Source organism: Lampris incognitus, chromosome 20 (assembly GCF_029633865.1).
Source record: "Lampris incognitus isolate fLamInc1 chromosome 20, fLamInc1.hap2, whole genome shotgun sequence".
In the NCBI taxonomy this organism is placed as follows: Eukaryota; Metazoa; Chordata; class Actinopteri; order Lampriformes; family Lampridae; genus Lampris; species Lampris incognitus.
Window position 1 is genome coordinate 18,123,244 of NC_079230.1, and position 26,192 is coordinate 18,149,435.

Genomic DNA, 26,192 nt, shown 5'->3' on the forward strand with positions numbered 1-26,192 from the left:
GAACCGTATTGTAGTGAGCCTGAACGTCCAGCAGAGCACCAGGGGGTTTTGTTGACTGGAAAATAAGGAAGATGCACTCACGTGCCTGCGTTCTGTTACTTTTGTTTTAAAATAGTTACAGAGACCACCCTGTTAGTCTGCAGTTATCAAGAGATACACACACACACACACACACACAGATTTTAGAATCAGTCTGTGCAGGTAGAGAAGGGAGATGGATGGAGGAATGTCAAGAATGACTTTGACACACACACACAGAAACAAACACACACACGCACAAAATCATACTTGGAAGAGTCGGGTTTCAGAAAGTCAGACACCGTGAATGTCCTCAGCTGCAAGGTTCCAAGGAGAGAACACACACGGACCAAGTCTAGAACACACACACACACACACACACGCACACACACACACACACACACAGAGAAACCAAAGTACTTCATTTATTTTAACAGTAAACCTAGAGGTGGAATCCCATTTGCAACATAAAGATCCCAATTTCTCTCTCTCTTTCCCCCCCTGGCCTTTTCTCTCTCCCCCCTCCTCTTTTCTTCTCCAGTCTTCCTCTCTACCTCTCCACAGCCCCCCTACCCCATCTCATCTTCTCTCTCCCTCTCTCTCGTTCTCCCTCTTTCCATGTTTAAAGTCCACGATTTTCCAGCCGTGGTGAGCAGCGCTGAGCCTGAACAATACTTCTTTGTTACACACACACACACACACACGCACATATGCACACACACACACACATTCTGAGAGAAGTCTGAGGAGAGTTGTGATCAGTGTAAACACTGACGTTCGGCCCAACATTTTCCAGGCCAGAGCAAACGTGAATTGCACACTCATGAAGTCCCCGTAGCCCGGGAGTGATGGATGATGCAGAGACGGTTAAAGAGGCTGAGCCAGTCTCACTGCAGGACAGTTTTCAATCACCTCACTAGACCTGGCCCGCTCTCTCTTTCCCTCTCTCTCTCTCTCCCCCCTCCCTCTCTCTCTCTCTCTCTTGCTCTGTACCTTTTTCTTCTCTTCTCTTTTCCTTGTTTATTTGTCTCTTTTTTCTTGTTTTTCCTTCTTCCTTTCACTATCTTTCTATCTGTTCATTCTTTCTTTCCTTTCCTTTTCTTTCTCATCTGTTTCTTTGTCTTTTTGTCCTTGTCATTTTTCTTTCTTCCTTTCATCATCTTTGTCTGTCTGTTCAGTCTCTCTTTCTTTCTTTCCGCCTCTCTGTTCCTGTCTTTCTTTTATTTCTTTCCTGCTCTCTTTTCCTGTCCTTCTGTCTGTCTCTTTCTTTCTGCGTGTGCCACTGCACATCTCTTAGAGGCTACCGCCACAGTTGACATGTAGTCTGGGGTCAAGGAACACGCACACACCCACACACACACACACACCTCCCACCCTCTCCTTCACCTCCGTCCCTGTGTCTCTCTGGGACGAGTGTTAATGTATTGTGAGGAGGTCAGGGCCAGTTGACATTCTCCGTCTATTCAATGGACATTGTTTCATTGACCATCAAACTGGGAATTAAACGACATTGTTGGAGCACCTAAGACCCTCAAACAAAACTTCAAAAACACCGACACTGTTGAGAAATAGATTTCTTGCAGGCAAATTTTGTGTCTTGAAAGTTCAAATAGGTTGTACTTTGCAGAGGGTCAGGTAGGGGATTGAAGAATTAAATCTAGTTTTGCCGCTTCTTTATTTATACAAATGCAGAAGTCGTATCAAAACCCTCTTCTTAACCATGTTGTATGTTCCCTCGACATAAAAACTTTTTTTTTGATTTTGCTATACTTTATTGATCCCCGTGGGGAAATTCCTCTCTGCATTTTACCCATCCTAGCTGTGTAGCTAGGAGCAGTGGGCAGCTGCCGTGCAGCCCCCGGGGACCTACTCCAGTTCGTCTTGCCATGCCTCGGTCAGGAGCACAGACAGGAGTATTAACCCTAACATGCATGTCTTTTTGATGGTGGGGGAAACCAGAGCACCTGGAGAAAGGCCACCGCAGATGGGGAGAACATGCAAACTCCACACAGAGGACAACCTGGGATGACCCCCAAGGTTGGACAATCCCAGGGTTTGAACCCAGGACCTTCTTGCTGTGAGGCAACAGTGCTAACCACTGGGCCACCGTGCCGCCCTGCATACTGCAGTGTTTTTATGGTCGACATAGTTGAGGTCACGGCCGAAGTGGTGCTCTTAACAACACGGATAAAACAGTACCTCAAAGGAAATGTCATGGAGGGACAAGGCACACGGATGGAGGACGTCTTGAGGTCGCCGGGGTTGTTTACTAAAATAATAGCCCCGGTGATCCACTAAAATACGAAAATATTGTCTTTTCATTTTTCTTCCATTTCACCGTATTGACAGTGAATTGTGAGTTTATGACATTTATGTAAGTAGTCCAAGGCCATTAGGAGGCAAATGAGGTTCAGGCAGTCAGACATCAGACACTTACCTCCTCCGTACCAGTGGGATTATACGTCATTGCAGTTCAAAAGCACATGAAGTCATTTCCTACAAATGACTTGTATTTTTTTTTCAATGCTCGATCATCCTGTCTCCCAAAAAAAAAAGTGCTTGATTTGGAAAATAAACACATCTTTTTTTGTAATGTTTTCCATGTGATTGGGTATCAACTTCAAAGCTCAAGACACAAGGGCGTATTTGTTAAAATAGACAGTGTCCCTTGTGTTCCCATATCAGCCTGTGATTATGGAGATATTAAGTAAAGGTCAACAGTGACTTACCACACACACAGAGACACTCACACACACTCCTAATGATGCAGTCTGGGTGTTGGTCTCCGGTGTAGGTATTTTTGCGTAGCTGGTCGTTAGGGGTGGGTAGTTAGGGGCACAAGCCATGTCATCTCCCCAGCCCTGGAGCCTTATCTATGGGCATGCTGACTAGTATGCATCCTTTACAGAGCCCTAGATAGGCTCCCAGTTGCACGTGGGAGGATCACGCAATTCCCCCAGCTCCCCCTCCCCCGAACAGGCGCCTCGACCGACCAGAGGAGGCACTAGTGAAGCGACCAGGACACATTCCCACATCCAGCTTCCCACCCGCAGACACGGTCAGTTGTCTGTAGGGCTAATTGTGTCTGTAGGGATGCCCGACCAAGCTGGAGGTAACACGGGGATTCGAACTGGCGATCCCCATGTTGGACGGCAACAGAATAGACTGCCACACCACCCGGACGCTGATGCCATCTAATTCTGGTGTTCACTAAACTGCTCCAAAAGTTTGCCAAAAATTTGGGGGGTGGGGGGCTGTGTGTCTCAATCTGTTTCCAGTTTGACTGTGATACGGACCATTTCTGGTGTGAAAGCAATTTAAGAATAAATTAAGGAAATGATGACATGATGCAATGCAGCGTGAGATTAGGGTGGATGTTTTTATGGCTGTAGATATCAAGGAACTTGAGCAACAGAATGATGAGTCAAAATGGAGTGTTGCTGGCAGCGTATGGCCACTTTGTTAATTTGAGCTCAGAATGATGATAGATTTTATACACTATATTTTTGCCAAATGTGTTCCCCCCTCTACTGAAAGCAACTATCCTGTTGGAACCCACAATGCTTTGCGCTCATGTCTTAATTTATAAATGAAATGAACCGGAGCTGATTAAAAGAATCAACATTGCAGACTGGCCCTGCCTTTTTAAGGACGTCGACATGCCCAGAGTCTGACTCGATGGTTTTTCTGGTGATTGATGAGTGAGGATGTGCCATTGGAAGGGTCACAATGTTGAGATCTGGTTTTCACCCATTTTAAAATGTTACTAGCTGCAGCAGAAAAAAAAAATTTGGGCCTTTTTTCTCCTCCTTTTCTCCCCATTTGTACTTGGCCAATTACCTTATTTTCCAAGTCGCTGCTCCACCCCCTCTGCCTATCCGGGGAGGGCTGCAGACTACCACATGCCTTCTCCAATACATGCCAGCCGCTTCTTTTCACCTGACAGTGAGGTGTTTCACCAGGGGGTCATAGCGCGTGGGAGGATCACGCTATTCCCCCCAGTTTCCCCCCCGAACAGGCGCCTCGACCGACCAGAGGAAGTGCTAGTGCAGCGACCAGGACACATACCCACATCCGGCTTTCCAACCGCAGATACGGCCAGTTGTGTCTGTAAGGATGCCAGACCAAGCCGGAGGTAACATGGGGATTTGAACCAGCGATCCCCGTGTTGGTGGGCAACGGAATAGACCGCTATGCTACCCAGAAGCCCTGCAGCAGAAATTTTTGTCTGAGAAAGTGTGGCACTACTTTGTGTTCAGCACTTTGTGCCTTTTTTTCTATTTCACACCTTTTTAAAATGGAGTGGCAGGCAGAAAAATGCTCAAAGTGAGGGAAGAAGTGGTCCTCCATGGATAGTGGGTTTGGTTGTGACATTGCCTAATGGGGGGGCGGGGGGTTGCACAGAACTACGGGATTGAGGATAGCATACAGCAGCGATTAAAGGCAAAGGTAGAACATCCCAGCTATAGCACATCCCACATTCCTACCTTTTCTCCAACTCATTCATCCAACCATCTATCAGTTCTATTGGTCAATCCACCAATCAAACCCCCCAGTCACCCATCATATTTATCTGTCCGTTGTCCATCCGTACAGTCGTCCGTGCGTCCTTACCTGTAGTTGATGTTTTTTCAGGGTTTGCGTGATGTGTTTGAGAACTACTACAGAAAGGAGAGGAGGAAACAGGCTCGCCTTGTACTACAACCCCACTCTAACATGGTATGACCCCTCACTCTCACCGTGTGTGTGTGTGTGTGTGTGTGTGTGTGTGTGTGTGTGTGTGTGTGTGTGTGTGTGTGTGTGTGTGTGTGTGTGTGTGTGTGTGTGTGTGTGTGTGATTCATCTTTGTTTGTAATTATATGTTTGTGATTGTGTGTGTATGGGGTAAGATTTTGTTCACATCCACGTCGGTTTGTCCACACACTACTAACTACATCTTCACATCCCCTTCCCACGCACAGTAACGCACACATACATCTTCACGTCCCCTTCCCATGCTCAGTAACACACACACACATGCACACTTCTCTCACTCACTCGCTCACACACACACACACACACACACACACACACACACACACACACACACACACACACACACATCTGAATCGGTAACTATCTGCATAAATTGCATGTAAAAATTAAGCGTTTTTAACATTCTAAAATGGAGAAATGTTTAAATGTTAAACAGTCACAGCAATTATTTTCTCAGCATATTTTTCACCGTGCCAGTTATTTTGTTCATTTAAGTTGAAGGGATTGTGTGGCAGAATCGCTGCACATGGATTTAACTGCCAGTGTGTGTTTATGAGAGAGACTCTGAAGTGTGATTGTAGATGCGTGTGCTATGTGGCAATGAGCTTATGCTGACTATTTACTAAACTCTGTCATTAGAGGGGTTCTGATATGGTTTATTTTTGTCTTGTCATTTTGTCTTTTGGGTTATTGCCTCCTCGCTCCTTTCTCCCTGTTTCTCTCCATTTTGCCTTTGATTTCCAGCATGAAACTCTAGAAGGATACAGGCACTACTTCAATCAGATAGTTGGGTAAGTTTATGCATATACACCCATCCATCAATCCATCTGTGCACCTCTTGAAAACTCCATCCATCCCCTCATCCATCCAACAATTATGTTTTTAGCATTCACCTGTCTACTAACTCATCCCTCCACCCGTCTTATTCGTCTGTGTAGACTGTAGCTGTCAGAAAAAAATCCAGTCTTTATCAACACCTCATTTCATGTCATTCAAATGGGTTTTGCCCATCCCATCATCCTTAAGCCTCGCTCCTTCCCTCTTACCGTCTAACCATTCCTTCTCCTCTTCAGCCACATCCTTGTCCTTCCTCTTTCCACTCATCCATCAATCCGTCCAACTGTCTCGACAGTCCACACGCACATGAACGCGCGCACACACACGCGCACACGCTCGCTGTGGTGAGGACTGATAGAGTGTGTGTGACGTTGTTTGGCATTTTGTTGTTATTCTTTGTGTCTGTCTTAGGTAGATATGTCCATAAACACTCCCAGGGCCAGACACACTAACACACATACGCATACACATACACATACTGACAGTTAGGACTAGATGTACAGACATAACGCACAGACCTTGGGAGTTACACCTAGACAAACACACATGTCCTGATAATCAGACCTGCACATATGCAAACACACTTTCTTTCTCACAGAAACACACACACACAAAGGTCTGATTTTTCCATTTAGTATGTCAGAGCTGGTGTCCCATGCGTGTCTCTGCGTTTCGTTGTCGAAGCTTAAGTGCCCTTCAGCCTCATCTCCATCCTTCTGTCTGTCTTGGAATATTTTTCTTTTTCTCTTTTTCAAGCCAATCATGACAACACCTCTCTCAATCATCCCTCTATCCTTCAACAATATACCTCCATCAGTACATCATCCATCTATTCCTCTGTCATTTGATTGTCACTCATCAATTAAGACACCTTGCTTATATTGTAATTTTCTTTTAAAAATAAGAATTCAGCATCTATCAGTGATAAGCCCATCTTACTACTGGAGTGAGTGAGTATGTTAAAGTCCCTCTCTCTCTCTCTCTCTCTCTCTCTCTGCAGGTTCTTTGTGGTGGAGGATCATGTCCTCCACACAACCCAGGGTTTGGTCAACAGAGCCTACGTAGAGGAGCTGTGGGAGCTGGCACTGTCCAAGACCATCGCTGCACTGAGAACACACTCTGTATGGGGACATGTACACACGCAAGCACACACACTACACCCAAAGTTTTTAAATCTTAATATTCTGAGTCTGCATGTTTGATTGCCCTAGGCACGTGCACACGCAGATACACTTGCACACCAAAAGCACAAAGATGCTCGTTTTAACAATAGCCCTGACCTAATTTTTTCATCTCCCACAAGGCCAGCTATACAAATGAACTGAACAGATGCATAAACACATGAAGATATTCTCCCTCACTAAATCCCCCCCCTCTCTAGTCTTACTGTGATGACCCTGACCTGGTGTTGGATCTGAAGAACCTTATTGTCCTTTTTGCTGATACCCTACAGGTATGGACTTGTAAATATATATATGTATGTGTGTTTCTGTGTGCGTGTGTGCATGTGTGTGTGTGCGCGCACCTTTAAGCAGAGCAGAACCTACATGCTTAGATTTCTAGCCTTCCACCTTCTATTAAGAGTACATTATCACCTGTAAATTCTGTTTTTGATTATTGTTTTGATTATTAAATGGTTTTTATTAGATTTCTGGTACATGAATAAAGTGTTTCCCTAGTTCACAATGTGCTCAGTGGGATATTTTTCATGAGAGACCAATAAACTTGTTCAAAACACATTTTGTAATTTCAGCAATGGTCTGTCGCCAAACTTTGGATAAAGACTTTCTTTCTTAGTCTATTAAAAAAAGATTTTTGGAGATAAAAATCCCTCATCTGATGATAATTTAGTCCGTTTGCCTCTCTCTATATTACTCTCTATCACATGTACGAAATGTCTTGGATTGATCAAGTGTAAGGGATGGATAAGAAGGGAGGGGTGGTGGTGAGATGGACATGGTGTGGGTTGAAACCGGATGGGAGGTACGGTTAGAGATGAGTGATGAAGAACAAGGCAGGAGAGGGATGAATGGATGGTAAGACTGCCAAAACTCATTCACCTGAAATGATGAGGTGTCCAAAAAATGACTGAACTCTCCTCTCCTCTTCTCCACTCAAGCCTGTCTATTTAAAGCGTTGTGATATTAATTTACCTGCAGTCGGAAGAAATTTGAATAACATACACATTCAGACCGGAAATCTTTTGCCTCTTGTGTCATCACACATTTCAGAGCTGTTTTGTGCCAAACCATTCCAATTAAGCTATTATTTTGGCCCTCCATCTTAATGTCTTGATGCGTGCTCAATAATCCAGGTAAAGAAATTCCAGACAGTTGAATCAGTTCATCTGGACATAACGTTTATTGGGAGAAATGTTTCATCACTCATCTAAGTGACCTCTAACGTCTAAACTGACTGCAGGTATCCTCACCCTTATAAACAATACAGCGGCATAACGACCGAAAACAATGATCAGTTTCATAAACACATTGCTCTGATCATTAACAAGAGTTACAATGGCCATGTGTGCTATTCACAGAGGACTGGGGAATCGTTGCAATCACAGCATTGCGCCCCCCGCCCCCCCGGTTCAGGGATGGTCGATCCCTCTTCCCATAGATGGCTTTTTTGATGCCCCATTCAAACCAGCGTTCCTCCCTATCAAGGATGTGTACATCCTCATCCTTGAAAGAGTGGCCACTGGCCTGTAGATGGGTGTAGACTGTGGAGTCCTGGCCTGACGTGTTAGCTCTCCTGTGTTGTCCCATCCTCTTGGTCAGTGTCTGTTTGGTTCTCCCGATGTCATGGCAATCCTCCTGGCACTTAACAGTGAACAATATATTGCTCTGTTTGTGCCAGGGGACCCGATCCTTGGGGTGAGCCAGTTTCTGGCGCAGCGTGTTTTGGGGTTTGAAAGCAACTGAGATGTGGTGTTTGGAAAATACGCATCTCAACAGTTCTGATACTCCCGTCACATACGGAATCACCACTGGTTTACGCTTAGGCAACTATTCTTCTGTTTTCGATCAGCTGGTGCACTGTTTAGGCGTCTTCCTGGCTTTGAAAAATTCTGAGTTAGGATATCCACACTTAACCAGGGCATGTTTAATGTGGGATTTCTCCCCTTTCCCGGCCACTGTGTCAGTGGGGACATTGTCAGCTTGGTGGTACAGCGTCCTGATGACTCCTAGCTTGTGCTCCAGTGGATGATGGGAGTCAAACCTTAAGTACTGATCAGTATGTGTTGGTTTATGGTAAACATTAACAATGAAATGTCCCCCATCACCAATCAATGGTCGTTATGCCACTGTATTGATTATAAGGGTGGGGATACCTGCAGTCAGTTGAGACTGATGAAGTCACTTAGATGAATGATGAAACTCCCAGTAAACATGTGCAGATGAACTGATTCAACTTTCTGGGATCTCCATCTTCATTTGTATTCAGTTTAGTTTAATTTGCGACCCTTACCTGAGCAATTGAAAGGTGCTTAAAACTGGGGCCGGGTTCTGATGGGGGGAGCACATTCATTCTTCCTCCCAGGATTACAGCAATTGATTCTTTTTTTTGCTCCTCTCTTTGTCATGTCCTGCGCTCTTCTCTGTTCTCCAGGGTTACGGTTTCCCAGTGTCTCAGCTGTTTGATATGCTGTTGGAGATGAGGGAGCAATATGGAGAGATCCTACTAAAGAGGTGGAACATCACCTTCAGGTAAAGTACTGTGACACACACTCTGTCACTTAGCACCACCCTGTACAGTGCTAGTGCTAATAACAAGTACCCAAGTTCACCTTAAAATTGGCCTTGGGTACTCCTTTTTTTAAAAAAAAAAGGATAATTATTAAAGAACAGAATGACATAAAAAAAAATTATTTTTTTTTTTGTATTTTGAGATACTTTATCGATCTCTGTGGGGAAATTACGCTCTGCATTTAACCCATCCTAGCTGTGTAGCTAGGAGCAGTGCGCATGGGTGCCGGGTGCCGTGCAGCACCCGGGGACCACCTCAAGTTCATCTTGCCACGCCTTGGTCGGGAGCACAGACAGGAGTATTAACCCTAACATGCATGTCTTTTTTTGATGGTGGGGGAAACCAGAAAACCTGGAGAAAACCCACTGCAGACACGGGGGGAACATGCAAACTCGACACAGGAATGGAGCGATGTATGAATGTAGCGAATTCAGGGGCAGCCGGGAATCCGTCGCAGCCAAGAATTGAACCCGGATAGCCCGGACCACGGGCGACTTTGCTAACCAGTCAACTAAAAGGTCCAACCCATTAGCCAAGGGCTAGCGAGTCTAGTCATCCATGGTCGTTGCACTACCCCCCTCCTTCGGGAAACGCGTCCCTGCACTTCAGCATATCAGCTCCCTCACGCCTCTGGGCGCACACCCACCTCACGGTCTCACCATTCCACTTCTGACACCAATGTAGCGAATTCAGGGGCAGCCAGGAATCCATCGCAGCCGGGATCCAAACCCATATAGCCCGCACCACGGGTGACCGTGCTAACCAGTCACCCTTTAGTTGATTTAATAATTCAATCACATTATTTAATCAAATTATGTGGCAGAATATAGAAGATTAAAGGAGAGAACCAGTCCAAAGTAATGGGGAATGCAGGAGAGAGGTGAAGAAGAGAGTGCAGGCAGGGTGGAGAAGAGTGTCAGGAGTGATTTGCAACAGAAGGGTACCAGCAAGAGTTAAAGGGAAGGTTTACAAGATGATTGTGAGACCAGCTATGTTGTATGGTTTGGAGACAGTGCCACTGACGAAAAGACAGGAGGTGGAGCTGGAGGTGGCAGAGTTGAAGAAACAAAGATTTTCACCGGGAGCGACGAAGAAGGACAGGATTAGGAACGATTATGTTAGAGGGACCGCTCAAGTTGGACGGTTTGGAGACAAAGCAAAAGAGGCAAGGTTGAGATGGTTTGGACGTGTGGAGGAGAGATGCTGGGTACATTGGGAGAAGGATGCTGAATATGGAGCTGCCAGGGAAGAGGAAAAGAGGAAGGCCAAAGAGGAGGTTTATGGATGTGGTGAGGGAAGACATGCAGGTGGCTGGTGTGACAGAGGAAGATGCAGAAGACAGGAAGAGATGGAAACCGATGATCCGCTGTGGTGACCCCTAATGGGAGCAACTGAAAGTAGTAGTAGTAGTAGTAGTAATAGTAAAGGAGAGAACCAGGGAGTATTAATAACAATGGCCACCACTACACACAGTACTGATATAGGGTTAGGTGCATGTTAGTCAAATGAAGGGGCTTCTTGAGTGCAGCATCCAGCATGTTGTAGCTTCTCTGAGGCGAAAAAGTGTGAGAGTATACTGGATTGACCTTTACCTGTCTTGAGGTCATAAGTGCACAGTTAGTTTGTGGGAACACGCAGACATAACACACATGCAGTCGGTTTGTGGGAAATGTCCTCGTCCTGGTTTTGAAGTTTTATGACCAACTAGAGGGAGGAAGTGTTTTTAAACAACGTCCGGAACATTCTCTACCCCTCAGAATGGGCAGTACCCTTGTGAGTGTGTGTGTTTATATATTTGTGTGTGTGAGTGCGCGTAGACCTGCGTGCCAATTGAGCCCATTGTTTTTACCAGCACTCTTGTCCAAAGACACCAGTGGGACTCACAGAAAGAACTGACACACATATACAAAATTGCATTTAGACACACATTCTTCTGCTCTCATGTACGTATACACACACTCCCATCGCTCTCTGTTATGCGCGTACACACACACACACACACACACACACACACACACACACACACACACAGTTGTGGGGAAGCCACAGGAATGTTGTGTTGTATTGTTGGAGGGAGAAAGAGAGAGAGGGGCCGAGAGAGCCCGGGAGCTCTTCGGTTCACGGCCTCTCAATGGAACGCTGGAACGTCGGAACTTTGGAACGGCATGTGTAAAAGTTCCAATGGGGGCTGGGGGGTAGGGGGCGCGGTGGCGGGTTAGAAAACCACAAGCAATAGAATGACCCCCAACGGGATCTGTGTGTGTGTGTGTGTGTGTGTGTGTGTGTGGTTGAAAAGTCATGGCATGTCAGCCTTTCCTGTTGACCTCCGGTAAATCTGAAAAAAGGAAAAGGGGAAGGTTTAAAACAGGAGGGACAATATCAGATGGAATTTACCTGCAGAATAATTCTGTCCTCTCCTTCTCTCCTCTCCTTCTCTTTCCCTTCTTCTCGTCTCCTCACCTTTATATCTCAACTCTTCTGAATTATCCCTTCTTTACATCACTCACTCCTGTCTTTTTCTTGTCTTTTCTCCGCTTCAAATGTCTGCTCTCCTCCCTGTTCTTCCCTTTCATTCAACTCTCCCCTCCTTTCCCTCTTCCTCCCCCATCCTCTCTTCACCTCTCCTCTCCACAGGCAGATACTGGACCAGGACAACTACAGTCCTATCCCTGTGGCAACAGAAGAGGAGTACAAACACTACACTTCCCAGTTCCCCCTGCAAGATCCTGAACTGGACAAGGTAGAAAGAGAGAAAGAAAAAGCGAGACAGATGGATAGAAAAAGACATGGGGCTTTGGGAGCTGAAAGAGAGGAGAATAGAGATAGGAAGAGAGCGGGAAAGAGAAACGGTCATCGCTACCCTTCTATGCTTTGAGATTGTCCCTTTGTTCACTACTCTATGGTTGAAGCGGAATTAAGTCCTTATCTATAAGCAACATGGAGTGTTAGAAAAGCGCTATATAGTTTAATATATCATTATTATTATTATTATTATTAAGTCCTTGTCATTTTTTGTGCTTTCTATGTACCATTTATGTGTTATCATAGCGAATAAAAAAGGGTTAAAAGCATTGAAAATATGAACAGGATGGGTAACCGTTGACTTGAGGTCACTTGTGCCCAAACAGGTAAATGTGACTTGGTGCGACTTCTCTGTTTCTCTCTGTTTCTCTCCCTCCCCTCCCATAGCTGCCCTTCCCGAAGAAGCTGCCGTTCTCAGAGTTTGTCCCCAAAGCCTACTGTCAGCTCAAAGAGTTTATCTACGCCTGTCTCAAGTACTCTGAGGACCTGCACCTCAGGTACACAAACACACACACCCCTCTCCAACTTCGTCACTCTTTCTGTCACTGGAACCCTTGTTTTTTAATATGCTCACACGCACCTCTTCCCTCATAACTAGTCTCACACACAAACACACACTTGCACAGTGGTTCTCTTTTCATCAGATTTTGTTGAATCTCTATTCGTCAGATTGAGGTCATTGTCTTCTGAAGGGTTGCTGAGATTTAGCCCTTGAAGGATAGCTGTAAACTCCTGCCCGTGCACGCACGCGCCCGCACATACACACACACACACACACACACGCCTCAGCTCGCCAGTCTACTTCAGCTTCTGTTCCATCTCATAACGAATTTCTGTAGAGGTTAAATAAAGACTTCCTGTGTGTGTGTGTGTGTGTGTGTGTGTGTGTGTGTGTGTGTGTGTTGGCTGCTGTTGATGGAAGAGTTAACCAAAACAATACAGCTACTTTCCTACTGAGGAGAGGAACAATCAGCCAGTGCCTTCCACTGTCCAGGAGAAGGAAGGAGTGAGAGAAGGAGCGAGCAGGAGAGAGAGACTGTGAATCTCTCTTTAATATGTATTATTTGTGTCAAGCTCCGATTGGGTCGGTGGTTTAGAACTATGCTGCATTATTATCCAGTATCCATTCATACTTGTACCCCAAGGGACTGTGTGCATGTGTTTTTATTTCTGTGTGTTGGTGTCTCTAGTTTTTGTTAGTGTGCACAGTTGTTTGTGAGTGGCTTTTTTTTGGGGGTTTTTTTTTTCACGGTGTGTGTGTGTGTGTGTGCGCGTCTATGTGTGTGAGGATTCTCCAAGGGGGCTGGGAACTAGGGAGGTATCATTGATCCATGACCAGCGGAAGAAAGAGAAAACTAAGGAGGAGAAGGAGGTGGAGTGGTGGTGACTGGGAATGAAGAAGACTAATCAGAGGAAGAGCATTAGCATAGGACAGAAAAAAGAGGGAGAGAGAGAGACGAAGAATGAGAAGCAGAGAATCCAGTGTCCAACTGCGTTTATTCATCTCAGTCTGTAGTCGGCAGCTGAATACACACACACACACACACACACACACACACACACACACACACACACACATTGGAATGAATTTACACACAGACACACAAGAGCAATCAGATATGAAGGGACTGAGGCAAACACAGGTCCTCATCCAGAGAGTCAGACGCACAACCAGACACACACAGGAGTTCCACACACAGCACCCAGAACCTGTTGCATGCTTCGATTTGAAGTCTGGGTTCTCCAATAAGCAGAATGGAAGAATTGCTGAGTTGATCGTCCAGTCTTCCCTCTCTGGTCGTCTCTTTGGTCTGACTGGAAAAGTCCAGACAGATGTCTCTTTAATGTTCCTTCTCTCCTTTGGACCGGGCAGTACAAATCATTCCTAATCAGAGTAATGACTCAGCCGCTCAGCCTGGCTTGATTTTTACGGCCTTGCACAAAGTGCTATCTGGTTACCATGGCGGCAGGCCTTCCTGTTGGTCAGACACACACAAAGACAAGCACAGACGCAGTAATTCATACACGCGCTGTTTGCTCATGCACTCATATACACCACACACACACACACACACACACACACACATATGTCCTCACAAACACGCACACAACATTGCTACCCAGTTCCCGCTGCTGCGTGCGGGAACATGCACACTGACGAGCACAAACAACCCTGCATCTAACGTTACTTGCACTTACTCATGTATTTGCTCATACACATGCTTGCACCAACACACGCACACACAAAAGTCCGGATGCAGACAGGACGATGGAGTTAGGTTGTGGCTATTGATACTCCTGAACCTTGACCTCAACCTTTATTCTGATTTCTGGCTGTGTGTGTGTGTGTGTGTGTGTGTGTGTGTGTGTGTGTGTGTGTGTGTGTGTGTGTGTGTGTGTGTGTGTGTGTGTTTGTGTGTGTGTGTTGGGGTCGGGGGTGGGGGTCTACTGTTGAATGCAATTTAGAGCCAGCGTTTCCATCAGCAGCAGTTCATCGTCCTTCATACTTTTCGAATCTGTCCGGCACTGGTGAGGCTGCTTTGGTTGGTTTTTGCACACCAACTTCCTGTTAATGGAATTTTTTTGTTGGTCTTTAATTTGGTCAGGCAATTTAATGTATGGGGGTTGTATTATATTCAAAGCAAGGATCCTGAAGATGTCTGCAAATCCTATTTGATCCTTTCTATTGCTGGTGTGTTTGTCAATCACTAATCCATCAATATGTTAAATTGCCTTTTTTATTTGCTCATTTTAATGTTTAATATCAGGAAGAACTTTTTTTGGGGGGGGGGTGACACAGGGAAATTAGTTTTACATCCTAACCCCCCGCCTTCTCCTCAACTGTATCTGGCCAATTACCCCAATTGTCTGTAGAGACGCCCCACCAAGCCGGAGGCAGCACGGGGATTCGAACCAGCGATCCCCATGTTGGTAGGCAACGGAATAGTCCGCTGCACTACCCAGACGCTACATCCTACCTCTGACAGTCAAATGTACAGGAATAAGGCTGGTGGTGGGGAGTCTGAAGAAAGTTGCTGTAGCTAACAAGCGGATATGGCAGAACAAGTTCATAGAAGAGAGTGATACTACAACATAAGTAGCTGAAGCCCGGGTTCAAACATGTTTATTTTGTTTGGCGGCAGGGAAGCTGCCGAGGACTCTGTTCTATTTCTGAATTGATTTTTTGCGATGTTGAGCGGCCACACACCATTGGAATTAACAGTTTCGCCATAAGTGTCAAAAACAATGTTCTTGAGGATTTTCACTCCATTATTATCATCTCATCTCATCATCAGCTGCTTCTCCGGGGTCGGGTCACGGTGGCAGCAAGCTAAGTAGGGCACTCCAGACGTCCCTCCCCCAGCAACTCCCTCCAGCTCCTCCCTGGGGGATCCTGAAGCATTCCCAGGCCAGATTGGACATGTAGTCCCTCCAGAGAGTTCTGGGTCTACCCCAGGGTCTCCTCCCAGTTGGACGTGCCCGGAAAACCTCCAAAGGAAGGTGCCCAGGAGGCATCCTAATCAGATGCCGAACTGGCTCCTTTCGACGCGAAGGAGCAGCGGCTCTACTCCAAGCTCCCTCTGGATGTCCGAGCCCCTCATCCTATCTGTAAGGCTGAGCCCAGACACCCTACAGAGGAAACTCATTTCAGCCACTTGTATCCACGATCTCACCCTTTTGTTCACTACCCAAAGCTCATGACCATAGGTGAGGATTGACTGGAAAATTGAGAGCTTTGCCTTCCGGCTCAGCTCCCTCTTCACCACAACAGTCCGGTACAATGTCCGCTTTACTGCTGATGCTGCACCAAGCCGCCTGTCAATATCCCGCTCCATCTTACCCTCACTCGTGAGCAAGACCCCCAGATACTTGGAACTCCTTCACTTAAGGCAGCAACTCATCCCGAACCCGGAGGGAGCAATCCAACATTTTCCAGTAGAGAACCATGTCCTCAGACTTGGAGGTGCTGACTCTCCATTACTATCAGTAGGATTATATTTAATTGAAGAAGAGACGGAAGAGGTCACCTAGGTAGATGAGTGATGAAACGTTTCTCTCGATAAACGTTGTGTCCACATGAACTGATTCAACTTCCTGTGATTTCCCTACCTGGATTATTGAGCATGCGTCAAGACATTACATTTAAAAAGTTCTGTTTCATATTTCATGTACAGAATTTGTATTTCATTTTTTGCTTTTATTTAGTATTTGCAGTTTCATTGCGTTACATTTTATTTCCCCTTTGTTATATTTTATATTTATACTCCGTTTTCTCCTGTTAGATTTTACTGCAATTTCCAAACAACGATCACTGAAGTTTCATAGTGTTGAGCTGTCTGTTCTCCAAATTCTCACTAGGCAAAAATGCACTCACTCACTCACACACACACACACACACACTGAAATTCAGCTTCTTTCACATTCTCAGTAGTCACACACAAGATACGGAGACACACAACCACACAGGACGTCATGCTCTCCACCATAAGTTGACAGGCTGGTGGCCACAGTTGGTTTATTGTTGCGTGTGTTCATACCTGTGGGTTTTAGAGTGATTGCGTGTGTAAACCTCATCTGATTTTGTTATTAAATAGTTTGGGGGATTTAAAAAAAAGAGAAAAGGCTTCTGTTTTATTACCCATTCCTGTCCTAACAATGTGTCTACAAATCTCCAGTCGACAATAATGACCAAAGCACTTTTGTTTTGCTCTGTGCATATGTACATTTGTGTAGTCAAAGTTCACTAGCATACAATGACTTCTTTGTGCCCTACCCCCACCTCCACCCCCAATTCTTGTCCACTCTGCACTTCTGCTACACCAGCAGTTATCCTCCTTGGAATTCTCAGAACGTTTTTAGAATTCCTCTGCATTTTGGGAAATGAAGTGAGTTTGGAATTCCAGTTCTAAATGCTCCACAGGCGACACCTGTGTGTGTGTGTGTGTGTGTGTGTGTGTGTGTGTGTGTGTGTGTGTGTGTGTGTGTGTGTGTGTGTGTGTGTGTGTGTGCGCGTTTCGGTTGATTTCCAGGGACGGCCAATTCACTGATTCGGCTGGAATGCGTTTGCTACCCACAGTGCTCTAGAATTGCAGACACAGTCCCACGGACACAAATGCACACACTGCAAATGCACTCCTCATCATCTTAGTTGTGAGGATGAAATGATCCTTTACTTTCACTCTCTTTCTCCTTTGCTTCCTCTTTTCGATGTGTATATACATAGTATGTCCTTGATTTAGGTGTGTATGGCTATTTATTTATTTATTGGTTTGGGTGTTTTCCCCCCAATTGTCAATGGTACCCATCCAATTACCCCACTCTTCTGAGCCACCCCGGTCGCTGCTCCACCCCCTCTGCAGATCTGGGGAGGGCTGCAGACTACCACATGCCTCCTCCGATACATGTGGAGTCACCAGCCGCTTCTTTTCACCTGGCAGTGAGGAGTTTCGCCAGGGGAAAATACCCACAAACCCACATCCGGCTTCCCACCCAAAGACACGGCCAATTGTGTGTAGGGATGCCCAACCAAGCCAGAAGTGACACGGGGATTGGAACCAGCGATCCCTGTGTTGGTAGGCAACGGAATAGACCGCCACACTACCCAGATGCTCATGTGTGGCTATTTTCAGTGTGTGTATATCACAGCGTAGGTGTAGATGTGTGTGCACGTGTATTTATACATTTCTGTGTGTGCGTTTTAGCATTTGTTCTCCAGGGTGCATGTGTTTGTCTGTTTGCAGCTGTCTGAGATGTGCATTGGCTTGTCTCCTGATTTTCTGTGTTGTGTGTGTGTGTGTGTGTGTGTGTGTGTATGTGTGCGCCCACACACGTGTTCTGAACTCCTGTGTGTGTTGCATCTCATCACAGAGTCAAATAGAGGTTAGACTCACACAGGTCTAAGTTTAGCTCCCTGTGTTGTTTGACCCTCTGTTAACCATTCCTCACTTCCTCTATTCAGTGTTGAATATGGGGTGAGTCCCGGCCAGGGAACAAGTCCAACATGGTGCGTTGGTGGAAAGATAAAAATTCCCAAAATCAAACAGAAATCTGTCCTCAATTTTATCTCATTCCTAAAACGTTACCCACATGAATAACTTGATACTTGTGATATCAACATTATAATGGGTCATGTCACCCTACCCTACCATGCACGACCTGGTTTCTTTCCGAAGGCCTTCATCTTTGTATATTTTTATTGAGTTACACTTCACTTTCATATGGAAAACAGAATCTCCGCAACGGATCCAAAAATGTGCTGGAATGTTTTGTATCTTAAAATTAGCATAGGGAATTTAGGTAAAGGTTCTCGTTTCCTATTTTCAAATCCATTTCAGATTTATGGGCCTCAAAGTCCATGGCATTTTTTTTTTCTTCTTCCAGAATTGTTAATATATATTATCTTCTTTCGGAGAGATTCACAGACTGACTGACAATATAACTTGAAAATTGCTGCTGTAAAATCTGTTTTTATCTTTCTGGCTGTCTGATGCCTGTGTAGTGCTGTAGCTGGATTATCTGTAAGTGAGTAGGTGTGCTCAGATTGTCCTGCAGGGAAATTTGATGATGATGATGATGAATTCCGTGTCACTAATTTCTTTCGTGTGTGCATGCATGTGTGTGCGTGTCCAGTTCCACAGAGGTAGATGACATGATCCGAAAATCCACCAACCTGCTCCTGACGAGGACCCTCAGTCACTGTCTGCAGTATGCCATCAAGAAGAAGAATGTTGGCCTGGCAGAGGTGTGTGTGTGTGTGTGTGTGTGTGTGTGTGTGTGTGTGTGTGTGTGTGTGTGTGTGTGTGTGTGTGTGTGTGTGTGTGTGTGTGTGTGTGTGTGTGTGTGTGTGTGTGTGTGTGTGTGTGTGTGTGTGTGTTGTTTTTGACCTGATGAGAGCACTAAAGCTACTTTGTAATAAAATAATCAGGATTTTTGACAAAACTAGCAAATTTCAAAGCAATAACACTCATGATTTTTGGCCAGTAGAAAAACAAATCATAATATTTTTGGCATTAACAGACAATCTCTGTATGTGTTCTACTAAAAAGTTGGTAGCTTTTGATTTGTCCAGTTTAGGGAGCAGGAGGCGAGCGCGCTAACCACTGTGCCATCGTGCTGCCTCACAGCAAGAAGGTTCTGGGTTCGAACCCCGGGGTTGTCCAACCTTGGGGGTCATCCCAGATCGTCCTCTGTGTGGAGTTTATATGTTCTCCCCCGTGTCTGTGTGAGTTTCCTTCAGGTGCTCCGGTTTCCTCCCACAGTCCAAAGACAAGTAGGTCAGGTGAATCGGCCGTACTAAATTGTCCCTAGGTGTGAATGTGAATATGTCAGCCCTGTGATAGACTGGTGGCCTGTCCAGGCTGTCTCTCTGCCTGCCGCCCAGTGACTGCTGGGATAGGCTCCAGCATCCCTGCGACCCTGATTAGGATAAGTGGCTTGGATAATAGATGGATGGATGGATGGAGGGAGCAGGAGTCAATCTGAGATTCCCAAGTTTCTTTAAAAAAAAAAAAAATTACATTGCAATCAAATGGTATCACATAAAAATGTAAGGGTTCGCATCAAATTGTGTGTATTTGATTTAAATTTCTGTACCAAAGAGTACACCATCACCTTCTAGAGAAGGAATGTTGACAACACATATTCCTTTAGATGCCCTGAAGCATCCTTTTACTAATATGTGTGTTTTCTCTCTCCCGGGTTGCAGTTGGTGCAGGTGATCATCAACACCACCCATCTGGAGCAGGCCTGCCACTACCTAGAGGAGTTTATATCAAACATCACCAACGTCCCCCCTGACACGGTCAATGCTACTAAGTTGTATGGGACTTCTACTTTCAAGGTGCACAGAAATGTTCACACTCTCTCTCTCTCGCTCCCTCTCTCTCTCTCTCATTCTCTCTCTCCACTAACTTCTCTGATTTGACTCTCACAGGAAATATTAATTGGACAACATGCAATTTCTTGTGGTTACCAGATCCCTGATCAAGTAGTCAGTGATCTTAATAGTTGATAACTGTTGATTGCTGTTGTATAAAATACCTTTTTCACCTCAAGGAGGGTTTGGTAGTGTATTGCCCCGTCACGCATCACAGCATAATGCAATATCCATATACCGTTCCCACCCAGGATGCTCGCCATGCAGCAGAGGCAGAGATCTACACTAATCTGAACACCAAAATCGACCAGTTCCTGCAGCTGGCTGATTACGATTGGACGACCCCGGGGCAGGGAGGTGGGACTCCAAGTGACTACCTGACTGACCTGATCGCTTTCCTGAAGAGCACCTTCAGTGTATTCACCAACCTGCCTGTCAGTACACACACACACACACACACATCTGCACACAAATATACCTTTAGATAGAAATTTGCAAGTTATTTGCATATTAAAATGGCTGCAATGAAAAATAACAACTGTCAAACAAATAGCAATGAAGAAAAAAATCATTTTCTCAGCTGTTAAAAATTTATAGATCCACTGCTGGGCAAGCACTTGATTATCCTACAAAGCTGCTTCACATACACACGTCCATGGTAACACACATGCAAACACATAAACACACACACACAAACTGTGTGTTTGTCCACAGTGTACATAAGAAACATGGACAACAACCTTCGAAGTTATTAAGAGAATGATTTTTGACTACAGTGCCTTTGCACAGGACTGTTTGTGTTTTTGGTGTGGCTGTTTGTATCGTCTGTTTAGACGTAGCCACTTTTTGTGTGCCAATAACTTATTGCTATTTCTGTGTGTTCTGCATTCATGCATTGGTGCATATTTTTACAGTTTGGGTATGTGTTATTTGCATGCACAGATTATATATGTATATATGAATGTTCTTTATGTGTGTCGGTCTGTCTTACATAAGGACTCTACTTTCCGCTGTACGTGTTTATTAGCAAAGCTTGTCACAGGCTGTGACAATCTGCTTTTGTTTGTTATCCTCTGCTCATTAACATAGGGCTCATTACAGGGCTAGATCATTAACACTGGGGTTGCTGGGGTCATTTAAATGTTAGCTAGTTAGGGCAGCAGCCCAGGATTTATACACTGGCGTCAGGTTGTCGATTACGCAGTCCCGAGGTAATTACGGTGGAGACAAATAACACACTGACACTCGCAGTACACTGCTCGAATTTTCCAGAGGATGAAAGGCTCTGTGAACATGGTAGAAGTGGTATTGAAAGATTTTGGGGTCATGGCTACTAATAGATGTATAAGCCTTGATGACTTTAAGAATGTAATCATTTTATTGCAGTTTTTAATCTTTAAATCTCTTGCATGCGGTTTTTGGTGAAGTGAAATATTTCACCATTACTGATGAGCTGACTTTCTAACGTTGGGTGGTAATATTGCTCCAGTCACTCACTGATAATCAAATATGGTCCCCTGCCATCCTCATATGCACATCGGCACACATAAATACCATGCATTTCTGCAACATGCTGTTCAAATACACATTGACAGACACACACACACACACACACTTGCTTAGCTTGTTGGTCTTGGGCTGTCATAAGGCGATGAGACCAATACACACAGTGATTGAGCTAAGTGTTTTCAATTCTTGGTAAGTAGCCTTTCTCACAGCCTCTTACCCCTGGACATGACCCCTGATACACACACTTTGCTGGGGCCTCCTAAGTAGATCAGATGTTATGGATCTGTATTACTAGGTGGTGTGACCCTCTGGAATAAGTTCAGTTCGGCATGTAGTAGAAAAGACCTTAAGAGAATATAATCAGGTAGGGTAGATTTTAAGGACGAGTGGGATAGACTGTATCTGGTTGTATTTTGCATGCACTCAGCACCAAAGTAAACCAGTTCTCCACCGGTTGTGGTGCTCAACTTAATCATCTTTTAAATGACATCTCAAGCAGTGAAATTGCAGTCATAGCCTGTCCAGGTTTCCATGTGTGTCTCTGTGTCTTTCCTCTGCCACACTGGCTGGTAAAGACACAGGTGAGACTTATAGGTGAGAGCTCAGGGTGCAGGTGAGCCTCATTCACCAGCTAAACTGCTGCATCTCTCTCCATCCCCTGGCCAATGTTCAGTCCCTGCCATGTTTATCTAGTACGACTGCTAATAATAATAATGATTCTAGAACGGCTCCTGTTGTAAATTATAAATAGATAACTTTGGTAAAAACAATAGATAATGCAATTTAAAGGGGATTTGGTAGGAATCTATTTGAACAGAAACTAGATACTCAGGGATGGATATTCTGAGGCGGCTCCAACAGACTCCGAGGAGGCGGATGAAGCAGGGGAAAATTTAGGCTGAGAACAGATACTGGAGGGAGACCAAGAATTCAAAAACAAATGATTGTTTCACATTTTATGACTTAGAAAAATCAACATTAGATGTTACACAACTGGCAGCAGGCACACACCCATACACACACATACATGCACACATGTATACATGCATGGATAGATAATAATAATAATACATTTTTATTTGTGGGCACCTTTCAGAGCACTCAAGGACACCTTACAGAACACAGTTATAAAACAAGCAGCACTGTATCAGAGAGCATAAAATAAAAACAATGCAGGGTAGACAATAAAAAGTTAACACAACAGATAAGTATAAAATCATCATCTGCACAAAATTCAATGAAGCATGGATCAGACTGAAAATGCCAGTTTGAAAAGGTATGTTTTGAGATGGAATTTGAAGGTTGAAAGAGTCAATATTGTGAATGTCTTGTGGGAGAGAGTTCCATAGACGGGGGGTAGAATGACTTAAGGCTCTAGTCCCCATGGTAGTCAAGCAGGCCGACGGTGTAGTGAGTTGGAGAGCAGAAGAGGATCTGAGCGTGCGGGAGGGCGTGTGGATATGAAGGAGTCCGGAAAGATACAAAGGAGCAAGGTTATTAAGGGCCTTACAGGTGAGGAGCAGGATCTTGAAGTCAATACGGTATTTAACAGGGAGCCAATGGAGTTGCTGAAGAACAGGAGTGATATGCTCTATGGAAGGAGTTCTGGTAATGATACGGGCAGCTGAATTCTGGACCAATTGAAGTTTATGAAGACGCTTGAGGGGAAGCCCAAAGGGGATAGAATTAGAGTAGTCAATACGGGATGTAACCAGGGTGTGAGTGAGTATGGCTGTGCTTTTAGGTGTAAGTGACGGGCGAAGACGATTAATATTGCGAAGATGGAAGTATGCAGACCGAGTAATACTGTTGATGTGAGCTTCAAAAGATAATGTGCTGTTCAGGATGACACCCAGACTCTTAACCTGAGGCGATGGAGGAACTACAGAATTGTCAATAGTCAGAGAAAAACTATCAGGTTCGGCCAAAGTAGATTTAGTGCCAGATCAAGTGTTGACCTACTGGGGCTGTTCGGTGTTAAGGCTCACGGTGACACAGCATCAATCTAACTATGCTGATGCAAGTTGTGTGTATACTTCTGTGTGAGGAGGAAGCTCGTTTGTTAACTTGTTCGAGAATCATGTGCATACTGGCCATGCTCCCATGTTTGTGTCCAGCTACACCGCATTTTTTTTTAAAAAATCTTCCCCCATTTTCTCCCCAATTGTACCTGGCTAATTACCCTGCTCTCTGAGCCATCCCGGTCGCTGGTCCACCCCCTCTGTCGATTCGGGGAGGGCTGCAGACTACCACATGGTTCCTCCGATACATGTGGAGTTGCCAGCCACTTCTTTTCACCTGACAGTGAGGAGTTTCGCAAGGGGATCACGCTATTCTCCCCAGTTCCCCCTCCCATCCGAACAGGTGCCCCGACCAACCAGAGGAGGCGCTAGTGCAGCGATCAGGACACATACCCACATCCAGCTTCCCACCCGCAGACACGGCCAATTCTGTCTGTAGGGACGCCCGACCAAGCCAGAGGTGACACGGGGATTCTAACGTGTTGGTAGGCAACGGAATAGACCGCTATGCTACCCAGACGCCCCCAGCTACTCTTCTTTTTGAAGAACCACATGCATACACACCAAACATGCACACATGCAAATATGAGCAAGAATGTTCCTAATGGTGAGAGGGAGGCGGTGGGAGGGGACCCCCTATGATCCTTGACCTCTCTCTTTCATCTGGCTTTTTTGGCTAGACCCCTTCTCCCAATGAATGCTGTTTTCATCTACTTTTCTTGATCACCTCACTATTGATGCTGACTGTAGTTTACTTTAAAGGGACCCAAGGAGTTTGGCCAGTGGTGTAGTTCATAGTTAAGTTAGTCAACTGCCCTGTCTGTCATGTTGTGCTTGAATTTTTACCAGCGGGTTTTGTGCTCTTCAGGTTTTTGATGATTTGAATACTGTGCCTATTTGTGTTTTCAACTCCCGTGTCCATTCGTATGTGTGTGTGTCTGTGTGTTTTATGTTGATTTTCGTGGTTGTCCACTAATGTAAATTAACCTCCAAACATGTGGTTTCCTCTTCATAATTATTCTCATATTTTGTCGAATTTCTGCTCACCGGAGTTCTTGGGTAATAAGTATTCATATACTATACATATACTATAGAGACAAAAATAAAGTGTTTGTGATTCACTGCACTGACATTGAATGATGTGGTTCAAACAGCAGGTTAGTCAGGAATGTAAGCCTTGCTTGAGACTAGTGACTATACAAAGAGGTTTTACAGAGTGAGGTTACGTTGCTGCTATGCCGGGATATGACCATCTCCGCTACTGCTATTTACTTGTCATATTACTCCCAAGGGAAAGCCAAAATATTACACATAGCACCTTTAAATATGTTTAAATAACAGATCTGGGAAGTCTTGATAAGGGATTAAAGGTAAAAAAGGGTCAGACCTCTTCTCAGATTCCAACGATTCCACCAAGAATACAGATATTCGTTAGAATTTAAAGTCTTGGCAGGCGTCCGGGTAGCATAGCGGTCTATTCCGTTGCCTACCAACACAGGGATCTCCGGTTCGAATCCCTGTTTTACCACCGGCTTGGTCAGGCGTCCCTACAGACACAATTGGCCGTGTCTGCGGGTGGGAAGCCGGATGTGGTTATGTGTCCTGGTCGCTGCTCTAGCGCCTCCTCTGGTCGATCAGGGCGCCTGTTCGGGGGGGGGGGGGCGTTACGTGCCCCTGGTGAAACTCCTCACTGTCAAGTGGAAAGAAGCAGCTGGCAACTCCACATATATCGGAGGAAGCATGTGGTAGTCTGCAGCCCTCCCTGGATTGGCAGAGGGGGTGGAGTAGTGACCAGGACGGCTCAGAAGAGTGGAGTAATTGGATGGGTACAATTGTGGAGAAAAAGGGGGAGGGTAAGGTCTTGAATCAATCTATGATTGTTTTATAGTATAGCCTCCTATCTGTTTGGATGTTTTATGGTTTTTAACAGTACATGCTGTCACTTCTATGTTTTAAAGAGTGCTGAACTTGTGAGACTAATAAGCTGAGAATCATCTCAGAAGTGTTAGCATATCAACAATATCGTAACAGTTGCACAGTGATGAACAACTAAGGGAAGCTGCCAACCCAGTTTTTTTTTTTTTCTGTCATTTTTCACTTGGTTTAACTTTACTGGTTTGCTATCTCTTACTGTAGGGGATGCCCGTAGAGCATGCTACTTTACCGGTGAGTAAAAACCTGTGCTGTAACGCCAACCCCACCCTTCCCCACCCCTGCCCAAGATTGACCTCATTAACACTTCAACTTTGACCTTGTGAGAACTGACCAACCAGCATGTGAGAGGCGAAACGATGTGCTCTTTGTCACGCTCAAAGACACTTCAGCACACCACCTGGCTGATGACGGACAAATTGGTTGTTGTTGAGGATCAAACATCCGGTCACAGGGCAGTCGGTTGCACGGCCAGGCCACCCAGCTGCTAGCAACAGTAGGCAATAAAGTTGGGAATCCACCATCAGACAAAATGTCAATTTTTATGCCCTGGTCAGGAACACTAGCCCCATGGAAAGGTTTTTTGCTATGCCTGGAAGGACATTATCCCCCGCATGTTGAAACTAAAGAGAGTTTAGTTAAAGTTTGAAAATGTTTGTTTCTAACAGCTGGAAGAAAAAAAAAAAGGACAA

General features: G+C 45.1%; 1 protein-coding gene across 2 annotated transcripts in view; it reads left to right on the plus strand.

The window, feature by feature from the left end:
• exoc6b (exocyst complex component 6B) overlaps window positions 1-26,192 on the plus strand; it is a 99,637-nt gene that overhangs the window by 34,286 nt on the left and 39,159 nt on the right. Inside the window, exons 9-19 of one of the 2 annotated variants that reach the window (XM_056300071.1) lie at window positions 4,654-4,737; window positions 5,518-5,564; window positions 6,611-6,731; window positions 6,992-7,063; window positions 9,223-9,320; window positions 11,995-12,100; window positions 12,550-12,659; window positions 18,793-18,904; window positions 19,868-20,002; window positions 20,290-20,472; window positions 25,705-25,734. In XM_056300071.1, coding sequence (XP_056156046.1) covers window positions 4,654-4,737; window positions 5,518-5,564; window positions 6,611-6,731; window positions 6,992-7,063; window positions 9,223-9,320; window positions 11,995-12,100; window positions 12,550-12,659; window positions 18,793-18,904; window positions 19,868-20,002; window positions 20,290-20,472; window positions 25,705-25,734 — 1,098 coding nt within the window. The remainder of the gene's footprint in view (window positions 1-4,653; window positions 4,738-5,517; window positions 5,565-6,610; window positions 6,732-6,991; window positions 7,064-9,222; window positions 9,321-11,994; window positions 12,101-12,549; window positions 12,660-18,792; window positions 18,905-19,867; window positions 20,003-20,289; window positions 20,473-25,704; window positions 25,735-26,192) is intronic. The other variant, XM_056300072.1, reaches the window with a different exon arrangement.